The sequence below is a fragment of the Phaseolus vulgaris genome, chromosome 4 (assembly GCF_051622355.1).
Source record: "Phaseolus vulgaris cultivar YP4 chromosome 4, ASM5162235v1, whole genome shotgun sequence".
Taxonomy (NCBI): Eukaryota; Viridiplantae; Streptophyta; class Magnoliopsida; order Fabales; family Fabaceae; genus Phaseolus; species Phaseolus vulgaris.
Genome location: NC_143501.1, coordinates 9,580,859 through 9,595,917, shown reverse-complemented (window position 1 = coordinate 9,595,917; position 15,059 = coordinate 9,580,859). Strand labels below are relative to the sequence as shown.

The window sequence follows — 15,059 nt, the reverse complement described above, 5'->3', positions numbered from 1 at the left end:
TATTCTAACAAAAATGAGGTTGAAGTTCAACTCAAAGGTTGGTTTCTAAAGTATTTAGCATGGTGAGGATGCACTTAATTAGTGACAGTTCAACTATCTCGAATTTGTTGTTTTAACACCATGGTCTATTGTTCTTGTATAATCTCCATTCTCTTCTCCAATAATGCGTACCTTTTATTTGCCTGAAGTAAGCATATAGTTGTTGCATTATCTCTTTCATATACTTCTTTAACTTCTTTAAAAAAAAATTAGTCTCAGCTAATAGTTTGTGTTTGACCAGCGATAAGAACTAAAGTTGAGGGTTGAGTGCGGGATGACACATTATGTCAAGTCCCAAGTGTCATATGTTAGAATGTGTGACCAAAACAAGATGGGGGTGAATTGTTTTGACAAGATTTTCGCAAAGTTTGGAAGTAGAGTAAAAAGTTGTGAAAAATCAACCAATTGATTTCCTGTTCAACTGGATAAAATTTCAGTTTTATAGTTCTTTACAGAAATTCAACTGGTTGTATAAGAACAATGATGAAAATAATGTATAAGAGAAGGGATAGAGAGATTCACACAAAGCGATTTATATTGATTCACTCTTAACCAAGAGCTACATCCATTCCTCATTTAAGAATTCACTATGCAATCAAAACTAGATTACAAAAACACACTAAGAATGTTGATGTTGAACCCCTAGAGAACACACAACACTTCTTAGCCAAAACCACACAAAGAATGTTGATCTCGAACCTGTCAAAAACACACAACACTCCTTGGCAACACCTCAATTTACAGAAAGTCTTTCTGAAACTGATTTACACATATTACACAGATTTACAGTGTTCAAAAGAAGAAAATCGAGTACACCTGGGATTTACAAAGTAGTGGTACAAAAGTATACAAAAACCCAGTCCTATTTCACACACAAGTGATGATCCCAAACTCTTGATTCTCTTGAAAATATTTTTATAAGCTCTCTATCTTATTTTTTTTTTAAAACATCATCAAACAGTCTTTAAAACTGTTAGATCATAAATCAAAAGCAGTTGGAATCATTTAAAAACAATTTCAAACTCTTAACAAAATTGTTATAAAAACAACAGATTGCTTTACAAAACAACTGATTGAAATAATTTTTCTGTTAAGGATTCAAATAAAACATCTAGTTGTTTTATCGAAATAACTAGTTGTTTCAGTTTGACAACAAAGACAAAAGAAAACAAAACTTTTCCAAAACATTTTGAAAACCATTAAGTGTCAAACAACCAGTTGTTTCGACAATTCAACAGGTTGAAAAACTTGCTTTAGCCTCAATACCTTTGAGTAACATCCTTTTCAACTGGTTGATTATAAAAACAACTGACTAAAATTTCTTGGCTTTTAGTAAGAAAAACAACTTACTATGTTAATTTATGAAAATTATTGTATGAAGTCACCTTAAAATATTTCCACAGTTTAGCTTGGACATCCTTAATGATAACCTCATACTAATGATTGGGACCCATAAATTGTGACCTAATTGCATGGCCAATTGTCTTAATGACATAATGATTAGGTGTCCAACTATATAATATCCAAAGAAAAATATTAAGCATTAAGTTCCAAAATTAAAATGAAAATTCAACAATAATAGATTTACCATTTATCCTTTTGTTTGTATGATGAACCTTCCATTATCATCACATTACATCTCCTCATTGAAGACATTGTAGTCCACAATAGGACAACCATGTATATTCTTATCTTCCTCATCAATAGTCGTAAGAGGGGTGGGTTGGATTGGAAGAACATGAGTGGGCTCGACTAGGAGAGCCAGGATGGATTAAACTAGTGCAATAGTGACTAATAATCACACTCAAAGAGATGACACTACAAGAAAAAAAGATTTTAACGGATGTTATTTAGCGGAGGTTGATATAACCTTAGGAATTGATTTAATTAACAAAGGTTTTTTTTAACCTTCGTTAAGTTCCAAAGGTTATTCAAAAATCTTAACAAAATAACAGAGGTTTTTTTAACCTTCATTAAATTTCAAAAGTTTATTTTAAAACCTTAGCAAAATAGCAGAGGTTTTTTTAACATTCGTTAAATTTCAAAGATTTATTCTAAAAAATTAGCAAAATAACAGAGATTTTTTTAACCTTAGTTAAATTCCAAAGGTTTTTTCTAAAATCTCAGCAAAATAACATAAGTTTTTTTTTAACCTTCGTTAAATTCCAAAAAATTATTGTAAAACCTCAATAAAAGACTCCAGATTTTTCAAACTTCAATAAATAAATATAATTAAATTAATTTATAAATTAATAATTAAAAACTACATAGTTTTAATATATTTTTATATATTTTATAACTAAATTCTCTAAAATTTTGAAAGTGTAACTTTACATTACAAATAAGTTTTCTAAAGTTTCAAAAGTTTATTTAAAAAACTCAGCAAAATAACCTTGGATAATAAGTATTTCAACAATATTTGCATAATTTTTTTTATGATTGATGGTAATTGGGTTAGATAATTCCTAGTTTTTTTGTAACGAGCTCATACTTCAAAAAAATTGATTTATTTTGTTTTACCTTTTGATGTACGTATATTTTATGTGCAATTTTAGTTTTAGTTATAATTGTTAATATTTAATTCTCATAATTTTGAAATATTTTAAATTAAGGCTTTTATTTTAAAATGCATCTAATAATTTGTGAGAAGTGATAATGTTAATTTCTCCTCGCAATATGTTCTTGCAATCTTTAGCCAAGAAAACACATGGCTTTGAAGTCCACGTCTAATAAATAATGCAATTATTTAGGATATATAAAGCAGTGATAAACACCAGTTGTTGTCGAGTTAGGTAACAGTGGCTTGTGACCCAAGTTGGGGCAGTAAGGTGGTGGAAGAAGCAATGTTGGAGTAAGAAGAAGATAGTGCCTTATTTAATGTTTCTTCTCCTTATATATACTAGACATAAATGTGGCTGAATTGTGATTCCTTGTTAGGACTGTCGTCGGCGGCCATTGAGCCTATGTCAGAGAGAAGTGTGTCTACGGTGGAAGAGAGAAGTCAGGAGGATCGTTAAAGATGGTGGAAAATGGGGATGAAGGTTATTTCAAATGGCAAGTCATTTTACAAAGATTTTGAAACTCATGGTATTTTACTAAGGTTCTTAAACCCATGATATTTTACGGAGATTTTTAAACCCATGGTATTTTACGAAGGTTTTTAAACACATGGTATTTTATGGAGGTTCTTAAACCTATGGTATTTAACAAATGTTCTTAAAGGCTTTTCTTGAGGTTTAAAAAAACCTCGGGGAACACGTTCCACATGAATGGTTTAGCGAGGAAAATGCAACCTTAGGTAAATGACTTAATAGAAGTTTTAACCCTGAAAAATATAAAAATAAACTCCTGTTAAAACCATTTTTTCTTCTAGTGTGAAGAATGAAAAACTCTCAAAAAATGGGTAAGAAAGAATGTCTCATACATTCACAATTAATCACATACAAGTATCTTTATCATACTTAAGTATCTTGTATCCAACAATAAATATGGACCTCCCATATAAAAAGCTACAAAACATTACAACTTAGTTAAGTACTCTAACTAACTCTTATAGAAAAATAGAATAAATTGTACAATGATTATTGGTCACTAGATGTTGTATTATGAGTCATCAAATACTCCAAACAAATAAGATGAGCTTAAAGTTATTAGACATCCAACACCATAAGTATTTACATAGTTATTAGACGATACTTAAGACGAGATTTCTATTACAACTATATGTACATCTTAAAAAGAGTTTATTATACCAAAATTTGCAATTTGAAATCGATCAAACATACAAAGTATGTGTTATTTCTCTTCAACAATTTATATTAACAAGTAAATAAATTGAGTGTTTTTTTCTTCAATTCAAGGTCACACATTTCCATAATTCTCTTCAAGATATGGAAGATATGGACATTTGAATATTTTTCTTTATATATTTTATGAAAGTCATGCGAGCTCTAGAGTTTAACAAATGTCTCTATTAAGACTATAGTGTTTTTAGAATAAACTATCCATCTAATAATACTAATTTTGAAAAAGAAATCAATCCATTTTAAAAAAAAAACGTACATTTTATTTTTGATAAAAAAGTAAATCAATTTTTAAAGTAGCAAAAAATTTATTTAACTCTTGATATTTTATTTCATTCTGTTTGAATATGTAATATTTTATAATTATATATATATATATATATATATTAATCACTTAGAATGAGAAAAATATTAATATATGAAAAATGACATGTAATAATTATAGGACACATAAATAATAGTAATAATAATAGTTATTATTATTATTACAGATAAATATACATATACTTGTGAAATTATAATAAAAGAAAAAATAAGCAATAAGTGCTCTGTTAAAGAAAATATATTTTATAAAGTTAGAAAATTTGAATTGTGAGAAAATCAAGAGACAAACATTAATAGAATTTCAATAATAATTAATAATAAAATAAATCGAATAGATTATAACGATATCTTTTTTATCAATACTTTTTGAATTATTTATCATACGTTATATAGACAGAAGAATCTAACAAATCTACAAATGTATACCAAGCAAATAACATAAGCAAAAAGATAAAAAAGAGAGAAATTATTGCAATTGCATGAACATAAGAATTATTAACACAAGAATTGGTGGTAGCAAATTGGAAAAACACTCTTAAAAACAATATAAAATATAAGAAATTCAAATTAAGATGAAGAATTTAAATAATAACTTAGGAGAGTGGAAGAAAAATTATAATAATTGAAAAATTTAAGGAAGACGTGGACCTATGTTGTAGCTTTGTTAATATAAAGTTTCAACCTTTCTTTTGGTTTGTATTTTTTTAATAAAAGTACAACATCTCAATAATTTTGAATATATTAATTAATTACTTTGATCCTTAACTACCCCTCAGAGACTCATCTAATTATTATTTTATAGAAAGTTATGCAATTATTGATGCCACCACCTTATCCTTATTCATATCTTATTGGAACACACTATACACCAATTTATATATTGCATTGCATGTTTATATTTTTTATAATAATAAAAAATAAATTCATTTAAAATATTTTATGTATTATTATTAAAAAATATATATATAGACGTTGATGCACCTGTGTTTTCATATATATATATATATATATATATATATATACACATACACACGAAAATATCATCTAAACAATAATTATAATAATAGATTTTAGACATATTTGGACGATTCAGTCATCCATTGAAAGACAAACTTATTGATTCCTCTGTGCCAGAAACACAGAGACAAAGAAATGGTTCCTTGGAACTCATTTCCATTAGAAGTGATTTACCAAGTATTTGGTTGGTTAGCTTTTCTTTCATGGGCAGTTGCTGGCTACCCACAAATCATCCTGAATTTTCGAAGGAAAAGGTTGTTTTTTTCATGTTCTATAATCATTTCTGTTGCTGTTTTTCCTTTGGGATGGATTCTTAAGTGGTTTTGGTTGGTTTTATATTCAAACTCAGTGTGGTGGGATTAAGCTTGGATTTTGAGCTTCTGAACTTAACCAAACAGTGTTCATATCTCATATACAATGCTTCCCTCTACTTTAGCCCTGTTGTTCAGAAGCAGTATTTTGAGAGGTATGGTTATGGACAGGTATGTTCTTTTCAACCAAGAGTTTAATTTCAATGCCATCGTCATACATAAGTTTATATTAGTATTTAATGATACAAATTGATTATGTAATTTTGGTTTATAACCTCTTGTTGCTGCAGATGATTCCTGTTGCAGCTAATGATGTTGCTTTCTCTAGTCATGCAGTCATATTACATCTAATTATATTTTCCCAAATTGCTATGTTTGATGTAAGTATTATCACAAGTTCTTCTTAAGAGATTGTATTTTCCTCTCATGAATATACGTTTTAGCTCCTGGTCTTATTAATTCAAAGACAGTGAATGATCTGCTACTAATTTGCAGCGTGGAAATCAGAAATTTTCCTACTATTCCATTGCAATAGCTGTTGTAGTGTGGTTTACTGCTGCTGTTTGCTTTTTCATAGCATTGCCTAGCCAATCTTGGCTTTGGCTAGTCTCCATCTTCAAGTAAGTTTCACTCTTTCTGTGATAAACGGCTCTAAATCACGTACAAAAGCTTAGTCAGACGGTTAGACGATGTACAGGAGAAAGTTAGATAATTTAGTACGTGTTTGTTATAATTGTCTTAACTGTTTTGGTTTTGAATGGTTTGCATAGGGTTTATATATATATATAAAGTTCTTGTGATTTTTTTTAAAATATATTGTTATGTGGCCGTTCTTTATGTATAAACCTTTTGTTATCAAATAAAGTGTTTTCTTTTGGCTTCATTATTATTGAGAAACCAATAATTGGCATTGTTTGTGAGGACAAAAAATAAAAGTAAAGGAGATAAATAAATGGCCACCAAGTTTGACATCGATAAGTTTTTTGGGAAGAACGATTTTGGGTTGTGGAGACTCAAGATGGAAGCCATCTTAATTCAACAAGGTTGTGTTGATGCTGTGAAGGGTGAAACGAACATGCCAGCATCTATGTCTCAGAAGGAGAAGATAAACATGATCAAAAGAGCCAATAACGTCATAATCATGTACCTTGGTCATAAGGCACTGAGAGAAGTCACGAAGGAGAACACTGTTGCGTCGATGTGGGGAAGCCTCAGTCATTGTATATGACCAAGTCATTGGCACACAGATTCTGTCTGAAGCATAATTGTATTCGTTTAGAATGATGGAGTCAAAAATGATGGTTGAACAGTTGGTAGATTTCAATAAGATCTTGGATGGCTTGGACAATATGGAGATGAAATTGGAAAATGGGAATAAGGTTGTACTTCTTCTTAACACCTTATCCAAGATATTTTAAAGACGTTTTGTTGTTTGAAAAGTAGCAGGGTATTTGCTCCAAGTTCTAATGATACAGATAAATCAAATATAAGGGCACATATGTTGTTTCTCTTTTAAAACCTTTATTCCTATTGCTGCCGTTTATTAATCAAGGTTAAAAAAGGGCATCATCAATATATTATTCTCAAGCACTTTATTCTGTTTTCAATATGTGATTATTGCACTTCTGCACTTTCATTATTGCACTCTTTGCACTTTCTAAGATTCACATTATGTGTTGGGGTAAGCAAGATGCCACTGAGCATAGAGTACTTAATTAATGGTCAAGCTCAAACTTGGCTTAAAGAAATTTTGCAGAACTATAAAGTAGAGGCTATGGCTGAATAGTATGCAGTCTTTTCACATATTTATGACTACTGATATATAAAAGTTTGGAAGTATACATTTGAAGTGTGATTATTTCTCATATCTATGAATCAACAACTGTTGAGGCTTCCTAACTTGTTCAAAAAGGGACGGTGTTGTAAATTGAGTCAAGTTTCCTTTTGGAACAGTTAAGCCATTTCAGTGTATCACACTGCAAAACATCAACCTCTCGAAGGACCTTTGAATGGAATGTTGATATTCTTCTGTCTCTTCATATTTATTTATTTAATATAATTGTTAACATTATGGAGTTCTTTTTCTTTTTCTATGCTATAATTCCATTTCCCTCTAATAATTTGAGGAAATCAATTATACTGCAGCATAATTCAAGCAATTATGACCCTCATCAAATATTTTCCACAGGTCAGAATGCCTTAACCTCCTCTATATCATGTTCTATGCATATCATGTGTAGAAAATTGATATCATGCCCCAGAAGTGGTTTTTCCTGTTTACTCATAAGCAAATAGCTTCCCACGTTTTGTAACATAATTGACCTGATTTGATGTTTTCTTAATGAGATTCAAACATGCATATGATCTTAGAATTTGACTGCATTTGCTTACTTCAGATTTTCGTACTTTTTGGTGACTCATTGTTAATATTCTGACAAATATTTTGTGTTTTTGCTATATTCAGTTAACAGAAGAAGATTGAATGTAGTTCTGAATCTCTAAATTTATATCCTATTTACAGTCTAATTAAGAAAAAAAAAAAGATAATTAGAACAAGAAATAACAGATAATTAAAGCTATATAAAAATCAAATCAAATCATCAAAAAGATAACCAATTCAGAATCAACACTAATTATGGAATAATTATCTTCCAAGGATGCAACATATCATCTTACTAAGTTCTTACACCTTTGTAGTTTGACAGAATAACACTGACAGGCAACAATAATAAGGAAATGATATTTATCTGGTGTAGTTACTGAGTAATGGTTACTTGCTTATGAAATCTAGACATTCTTGAACTTCTCGAGGAAGAGCACAAATGGATTTAGCATTGGCACTGTTCTACTTGATTTTTCTGGAGGTGTCTTTAATTATTCACAAATGGTTGTGCAGTCCATAGACCAAGGTGTGTGAAGTAATCATGAATTTGACCCTCTCTTCAGATTTTATCTTTGAATGAATATGTACAATAATTTCAATTTGATCCAAATGTAGATTCCTGGGTGAACTTCTATGGAAACATTGGGAAAGTACTTATTTCCTTGGTATGAAATTCTGTGCTTATACTCCATATTCTTCTTGGGAAATCATTGATGTCTCTTCAATTTAAATCATGTATTAAGTATTACATTCTAAACTGTTTTTTCAGATTAAACTACAAAACTTGTTGAACATATCGTTATTTATTATTACATACTTTTAAGAAGTATATCTTAGAAGATAAATGACACACTGAATGCAATTTCTTAGTTTTTGAATATTATAAAGACTCAGTGAACCACTTGTATCACAGATGATGTATATCATGAATTCTGATTTTGTTTTAACCATTGTAGGTAACAATATTCTATGATTCTATCTTAATATGTCAACATTATGTTCTGTACCCTGATAACAAGAAAGGGCTTCCTTCTAAAAGTTCTGAAGAAATCAGGCAACCACTAATCTGTGCAAGTCCAATTGATCAAGAACAAATCAATGATTCAGTTATATCTTCACATCAATCTCCACCAGAAGTTTGAGGTATATATAACTTGGATCATGCAGTGCACAAATTTGTATATATAAGAAAACATTTATTGAAGAAGTGAGATACTTCAAATGATCCATTGTATATTGAAGAATTAATTCTTAACTTTCCAATCTGTATTGAAAATATAATACAGTATAGATATACTGTGTCCTCAATCCATACATTAAACCAGTAAATGATATTTAGTTTTGTTTCTTAATTAAATATTTTAGGATTGAAATTTAAGTCATACATTCTTTGTGTTTCAGCATACATATATCAAAGAATGACAATTTAGTAATATATATACATAGAAGGAATCCACTTATTCTAGAAATAATTATATGAACCTTTTATTTAGTTTTAGATTACCAGTGCAAATTAATGAAGAATAATAGAATAATTAGGTGTATTTTTCTTTTTCTCTTCATCAATATATATATATATATATATATAATCTTTGTTAAAAATAAAGATAGAAGGTAATTTCTCATTATATATAAGGTTTATAAAAACAGAATTTAGTGACAGTAAAAAAGTAAATTGTGAGACCATGAAGAAGCTTATAATGTAATCTTCTCCTCCTCCAGCCACTTGTAATTTGTTTCCTTTGTATTCTTTTTCATCTTTTTTATTCTTTAATAGATGGTTGAATTTACTCTAGTATTGAGTTACAATTCTATAATAAACAATTTATAAAAAGTTGTAATTTATAGCATAGATTGTGGTGAACATTCCAAGTCAAATTATACATGTAAATAATTATTTTATTAACTAAGAAAAGTAATTTTCTTTATTAGGTTGGTAAACCAATAAATGTAATAACATGACCTGAAAATAAGAAAAGAAAATTAAATTATTATTTTTTATTGTAAGTTCTACTGTTATGATCATGTTCTTCACATTCATGACATGCTTTGTTTTCCACTCATGACTTGTAAAGTGATATTTCAAGTCTATTCTTAAATCTAGTATCTTTGAGATATTTTTCTCCATTTATTCTTTCTTTATTTGCTATATATATGGATCTCTAAGAATTCAATGTAGTTTTTCACTTGCTACAATGTCAAATGTTATACTCTTTTTGAGATTTGGTTCTAAAAGTGACATTATGTCAACAATATTTAAAATTTTCTTGAATCTTAATTGTTGACGTATGAACTTAAACAAATTGTAAAATAATGAACTTATATATTTTATATTTTTTTTTTAATTCTTCAATATTATCATGTAGTGTGCTTTCTTGTTGTTGTACATGCATCTTATTCCACACTGATCCAAAACTCTTGATTCTCTTGAAAATGTTTTTGATAAGCTCTCTATCTTAGGAGTTTTTCTTAAGATCATCAAACAACCTTTATATAGAGTTAAGCAAGTGGTTAAAATTGTTAGATCATAAATCAAAAGCAGTTGGAATCATTTAAAAACAGTTTCAAACTCTTAACAGAATTGTTATAAAAACAACTAATTGTTTTACAAAACAACTTATTGAAATATTTTTCTGTTAAGGATTCAAATAAAACAGTCAGTTGTTTTATCGAAATAATTGGTTGTTTCAGTTTGACAGCAAAAACAAAATAAAACATTTTGCAAACCCACTAAGTATCAAACAACCAGTTGTTTCGACAATTCAACAGGTTGAAAACTTACTTTAGCCTCAATACCTTTGAGTAGCAGTTTTTTCAACTGGTTGATTATAAAAAACAACTGACTAAAATTTCTCAGCTTTTAGAAAACATTTCTTTTAAAAGAGATAGAGTCAAGTGAGCTTGGATCAATACAAGGTGTGAATTAACAAGTCAAAAACTACTAGACAACACACACAAACACTAGAGTAGGTTCATCAAGTCTTCAAAGCAGTTTTGGAGACATCAAAGCACATTGTTCAACATCATAACATCTATGTTCTCTTTCCTCTAATAATATCATTCTAGGTTGAATCATTTTTATTCCATTTAAGTATGAAAGGTTGTCAATGAATCCTTTATAACTATCTGATTGAATGGTCTGCAACTACTTAAGATAAGTTTCCTAGTTACGAAGTGGACTTTAAGCCTAACTCAACCCCATAAAACCGGCTCATAGAGTTGAGGTTTGCACCCACTTATATACAATGAAAGGCACTAATCTCTAGTCGATGTGGGATCTCCAACACACCCCCTCACGCCGAGACTGCCAACTCGTGCGTGAGACTATATATTATGGGTGGTCCGATAGCGGGTGGCACGATAGGCCCAACAAATACTCGCTAGGATAGGCTCGAAATGGCTCTGATACCATATTACAGTAAATGAAGATGAATATTCCTTTGCTGATGTGATGCTTTAATGTAGCGTACGTAATCGCACGTAATCGTAATGAAGAAAGAGAGGTTTTGATGAACCCTAATTGTAGAGAAAAATAAATATAAAAGAAACTTTTATTCACTTGTATATTACAGAGTTAAATACATGGTGTATATATAAGAAAAAGATTAAGACCTAGCTGAAACAGAAAAGGAAAGTTGGGTCAAACAAATAAAGCCCAATAATTTAAAATTGAAAATTAAATATATTAACAATAATATTTAGAAATGCAAGTTAAAAATATAAATAACAACATTAAAATGAATAACTTGCATAGGTCTCACAGGCATGACCAATACTCAAACATTATCCTTCTTGGTATGAGTAGTGAGAAATAACTCATTTGGTTCCACTGTCGATCATATGTAATTTCATTACAAAAATTTATACAATTAAAAGCATTATATTTCCAATACATTATTTAATAACATATAAGGATATTTGCATAAGATTGAGTAGTTAATATGCCCAATGCAATGTTGAGGTGGGATTTGCAGCAAGTAACCTCAACACAAAGATCTATTAATGTTGTTTTAAGAGTATTTATATTTGAACTTTTTGGTCTCCCAATAGTTCAAAAGATCAATTCCTACTTGTTCACCAATTCAATTAGGTCTAGTCTCCTTTATCATAGCTTTGGTGAGCATATCACAAAAGTATTTTAGTGTCATAAACATGTCGAATTTGTCACTCATCATGAGATACCAAAGTAACTCTAGCATGTAAAAAAACATAAAATCAAATTCATCATAATAAAAGAATGTTTACTATTGTAATTCATTAAAATTATTGTATGAAGTCACCTTAAAATATTTCCACAGTTTAGCTTGGACATCCTTAGTGATAACCTCGTACTAATGATTGGGACCCATAAATTGTTACCAAATTGCATGACCAATTGTCTCAATGACATAATGATTAGGCATTCAACTATACAACATCCAAAGAAAAATATTAAGCATTAAGTTCAAAAATTAAAATGAAAATTAAATAATAAATAGATTTACCATTTATCCTTTGATTGTGGGATGATCATTCCAATATCATCACACTACATCTCCTCATTGGAGACATTGTAGTCCATAATAGGACAACCATGTATATTCTTATCCTCCTCAGCAATAGTCGTAACAGGGGTGGGTTGCATTGGCAGAACATGAGTGGGCTTGACTAGGAGAACAAGGGTGGGCTAAACTAGTGCAATAGTGACTAATAATCACACTCGAAAGAGATGACACTATAAGAAAAAAAGATTTCACCAGAGGTTATTTAACGGAGGTTGATATAACCTTAGGAATTGATTTAATTAACAGAGGTATTTTTAACCTTCGTTAAGTTCCAAATGTTATTCAAAAACCTCAACAAAATAACGAAGTTTTTTTAACATTCATTAATTTTCAAAGGTTTATTTTAAAACCTTAGCAAAATAGCAGAGGTTTTTTTAACATTTGTTGAATTTCAAATATTTATTCTAAAACCTTAGCAAAATAATAGAGGTTTTTTTAACATTAGTTAAATTCCAAAGGTTTTTTCTAAAACCTCAGCAAAATAATGGAGGTTTTTTTTAACCTTCTTTAAATTCCAAAGATTTATTGTAGAACCTCAATAAAAGACTCCATATTTTTCAAAAATCAATAAATAAATATAATTAAATCTATTTATAAATAAATAATTAAAAACTACATAGTTTTAATATTTTTTTATATATTTTATAACTAAATTCTATAAAATTTTGAAAGTGTAACTTTACATTACAAATAAGTTTTCTAAAGTTTCAAAATTTTATTTTTAAAAACTCAACAAAATAACCTTAGATAAAAGTATATGAACCAAAATCTTGGATAATAAGTATTTCAACAGTATATGCATATTTTTTATGATTGATGGTAATTGGTTTATATAATTCCTAATTTTTTTGATACGAGCTCATTATTACAAAGTTGGGATCTCCAACACTCATACTTCAAAAAACTTGATTTATTTTGTTTTAACTTTTGATGTACGTATATTTTATGTGCAATTTTAGTTTTAGTTATAATTATTAATATTTAATTCTCATAATTTTGAGATATTTTAAATTAAGGCTTTTATTTTAAAATGCATCTAATAATTAGTAAGAAGTGATAATGTTAATTTCTCCTCGCAATATGTTCTTGCAATCTTTAGCCAAGAAAACACATGGCTTTGAAGCCCAAATCTGATAGATAATGCAATTATTTAGGATATATATATAAAAGCAGTGATAAACACCAATTGTTGTCGAATTAGGTAACAGTGGCTTGTGACCCAAGTTGGGGCAGTAAGGTGATGGAAGACAATGCCTTATTTAATGTTAAACACTAGTTGTTATCGATTAAGAAGAATATAGTGTCTTATTTAATGTTTCTTCTCCTTAGATATAATAGACATAAATGTGGTTGAATTGTGATTCCTTGTTAGGACTGTCAGCGGCGGTCATTGAGCCTGTGCCGGAGAGAAGTGTCTCTACGGTGGAAGAGAGAAATCAAGAGGATCATTAGAGATGGTGGAAAATGGGGTTGTAGGTTATTTCAAATGGCAAGTCATTTTATGAAAATTTTGAAACTCATGGTATTTTACGAAGGTTTTAAAACCCATGGTAATTTACAGAGGTTCTTAAACCTATGGTATTTTAACAGGGGTTCTGAAAGGCTTTTCTTGAGGTTTAAAAAAATCCCAGGGAACACGTTCCCCAAGGATAGTTTAACGGGAGAAACTGCAAACTTGGGTAAATAACTTAATAGAGGTTTTCACCCTGGATAATATAAAATTAAATTCCGTTAAAACCATTTTTTTCTTGTAGTGTGAAGAATGAAAAACTCTCACATAATGGGTAAGAAAGAATGTGTCATACATTCACGATTAATCACATTCAAATTCACAATTAATCATATACAAGTATCTTTATTGTACTTAAGTATCTTGTATCCAACAATAAACATGGATCTCCCATATAAAAAAACTACAATATATTACAAGTTAGTTAGAGGTACTCTAACTAACTCTTATAGAAGAAAAATAGAATAAATTGTACAATGATTATTGGTCACTAGATGTTGTATTATGAGTCATCAAATGCACTAAACAAATAAGACGGTCTAAAGTTATTAGACATCCAACACCATAGTATTTACATAACCATTAGACGACACCTTAAGACGATATATCTATTATCATGTAAATCTTAGTGTACATCTTAGAAAGACTTTAGTACACCAAGATTTACAATTTGAAATCGATTAAACATAAAAGTATGTGTAATTTTTCTTCAACAATTTATATTAACAAGTAAATAAATTGAGTTTTTTTTTTCATAATTTTCTTCATTCTCTATGGACATTTGAGTATTTTTCTTCAAATATAGATATATGAAAGTGATACGAGCTCTAGAGTTTAACAAATGTCTCTATTAAGACTATAGTGTTTTTAGAATAAACTATCCATCTAATAATGCTAATTTTGAGAGTGTCGGATCTACTTGAAAAAGAAACGTACATATTATTTTTGATAAAAAAAATCAATTTAAAGTAGCAAAAGATTTATTTAACTCTTAATATTTTATTTCATTCTATTTGAATATGTAATATTTTTAATAAAAGTACAACATCTCAATAATTTTAAATATATTAATTAATTACTTTGATCCTTAACTACTCCTCAGATACTCATCCAATTATTATTTGTTAG

At 29.0% G+C, this 15,059-nt stretch overlaps 1 protein-coding gene across 3 annotated transcripts; it reads left to right on the top strand.

The window, feature by feature from the left end:
- The first annotated feature begins 5,197 nt into the window (after positions 1 to 5,197).
- Positions 5,198 to 9,234, top strand: LOC137837154 (cystinosin homolog). 3 transcript variants are annotated; one of them, XR_016520642.1, is made up of 8 exons: positions 5,198 to 5,437; positions 5,533 to 5,665; positions 5,785 to 5,874; positions 5,990 to 6,873; positions 7,640 to 7,682; positions 8,286 to 8,403; positions 8,493 to 8,542; positions 8,834 to 9,234. XR_016520642.1 is itself a non-coding variant. In XM_068646038.2 (8 exons), the coding sequence occupies exons 1-8, from the start codon at positions 5,319 to 5,321 to the stop codon at positions 9,017 to 9,019; spliced, it is 864 nt and encodes a 287-aa protein (XP_068502139.1). In that variant the 5' UTR covers positions 5,198 to 5,318; the 3' UTR covers positions 9,020 to 9,234. The 3 variants fall into 3 exon arrangements, 2 of the variants coding, with proteins under 2 accessions (XP_068502139.1, XP_090157966.1); XM_068646038.2 differs by having other exon boundaries at positions 5,990 to 6,114; XM_090301840.1 differs by lacking the exon at positions 5,198 to 5,437 and having other exon boundaries at positions 5,533 to 5,649; positions 5,990 to 6,114.
- Positions 9,235 to 15,059: the final 5,825 nt, after the last annotated feature.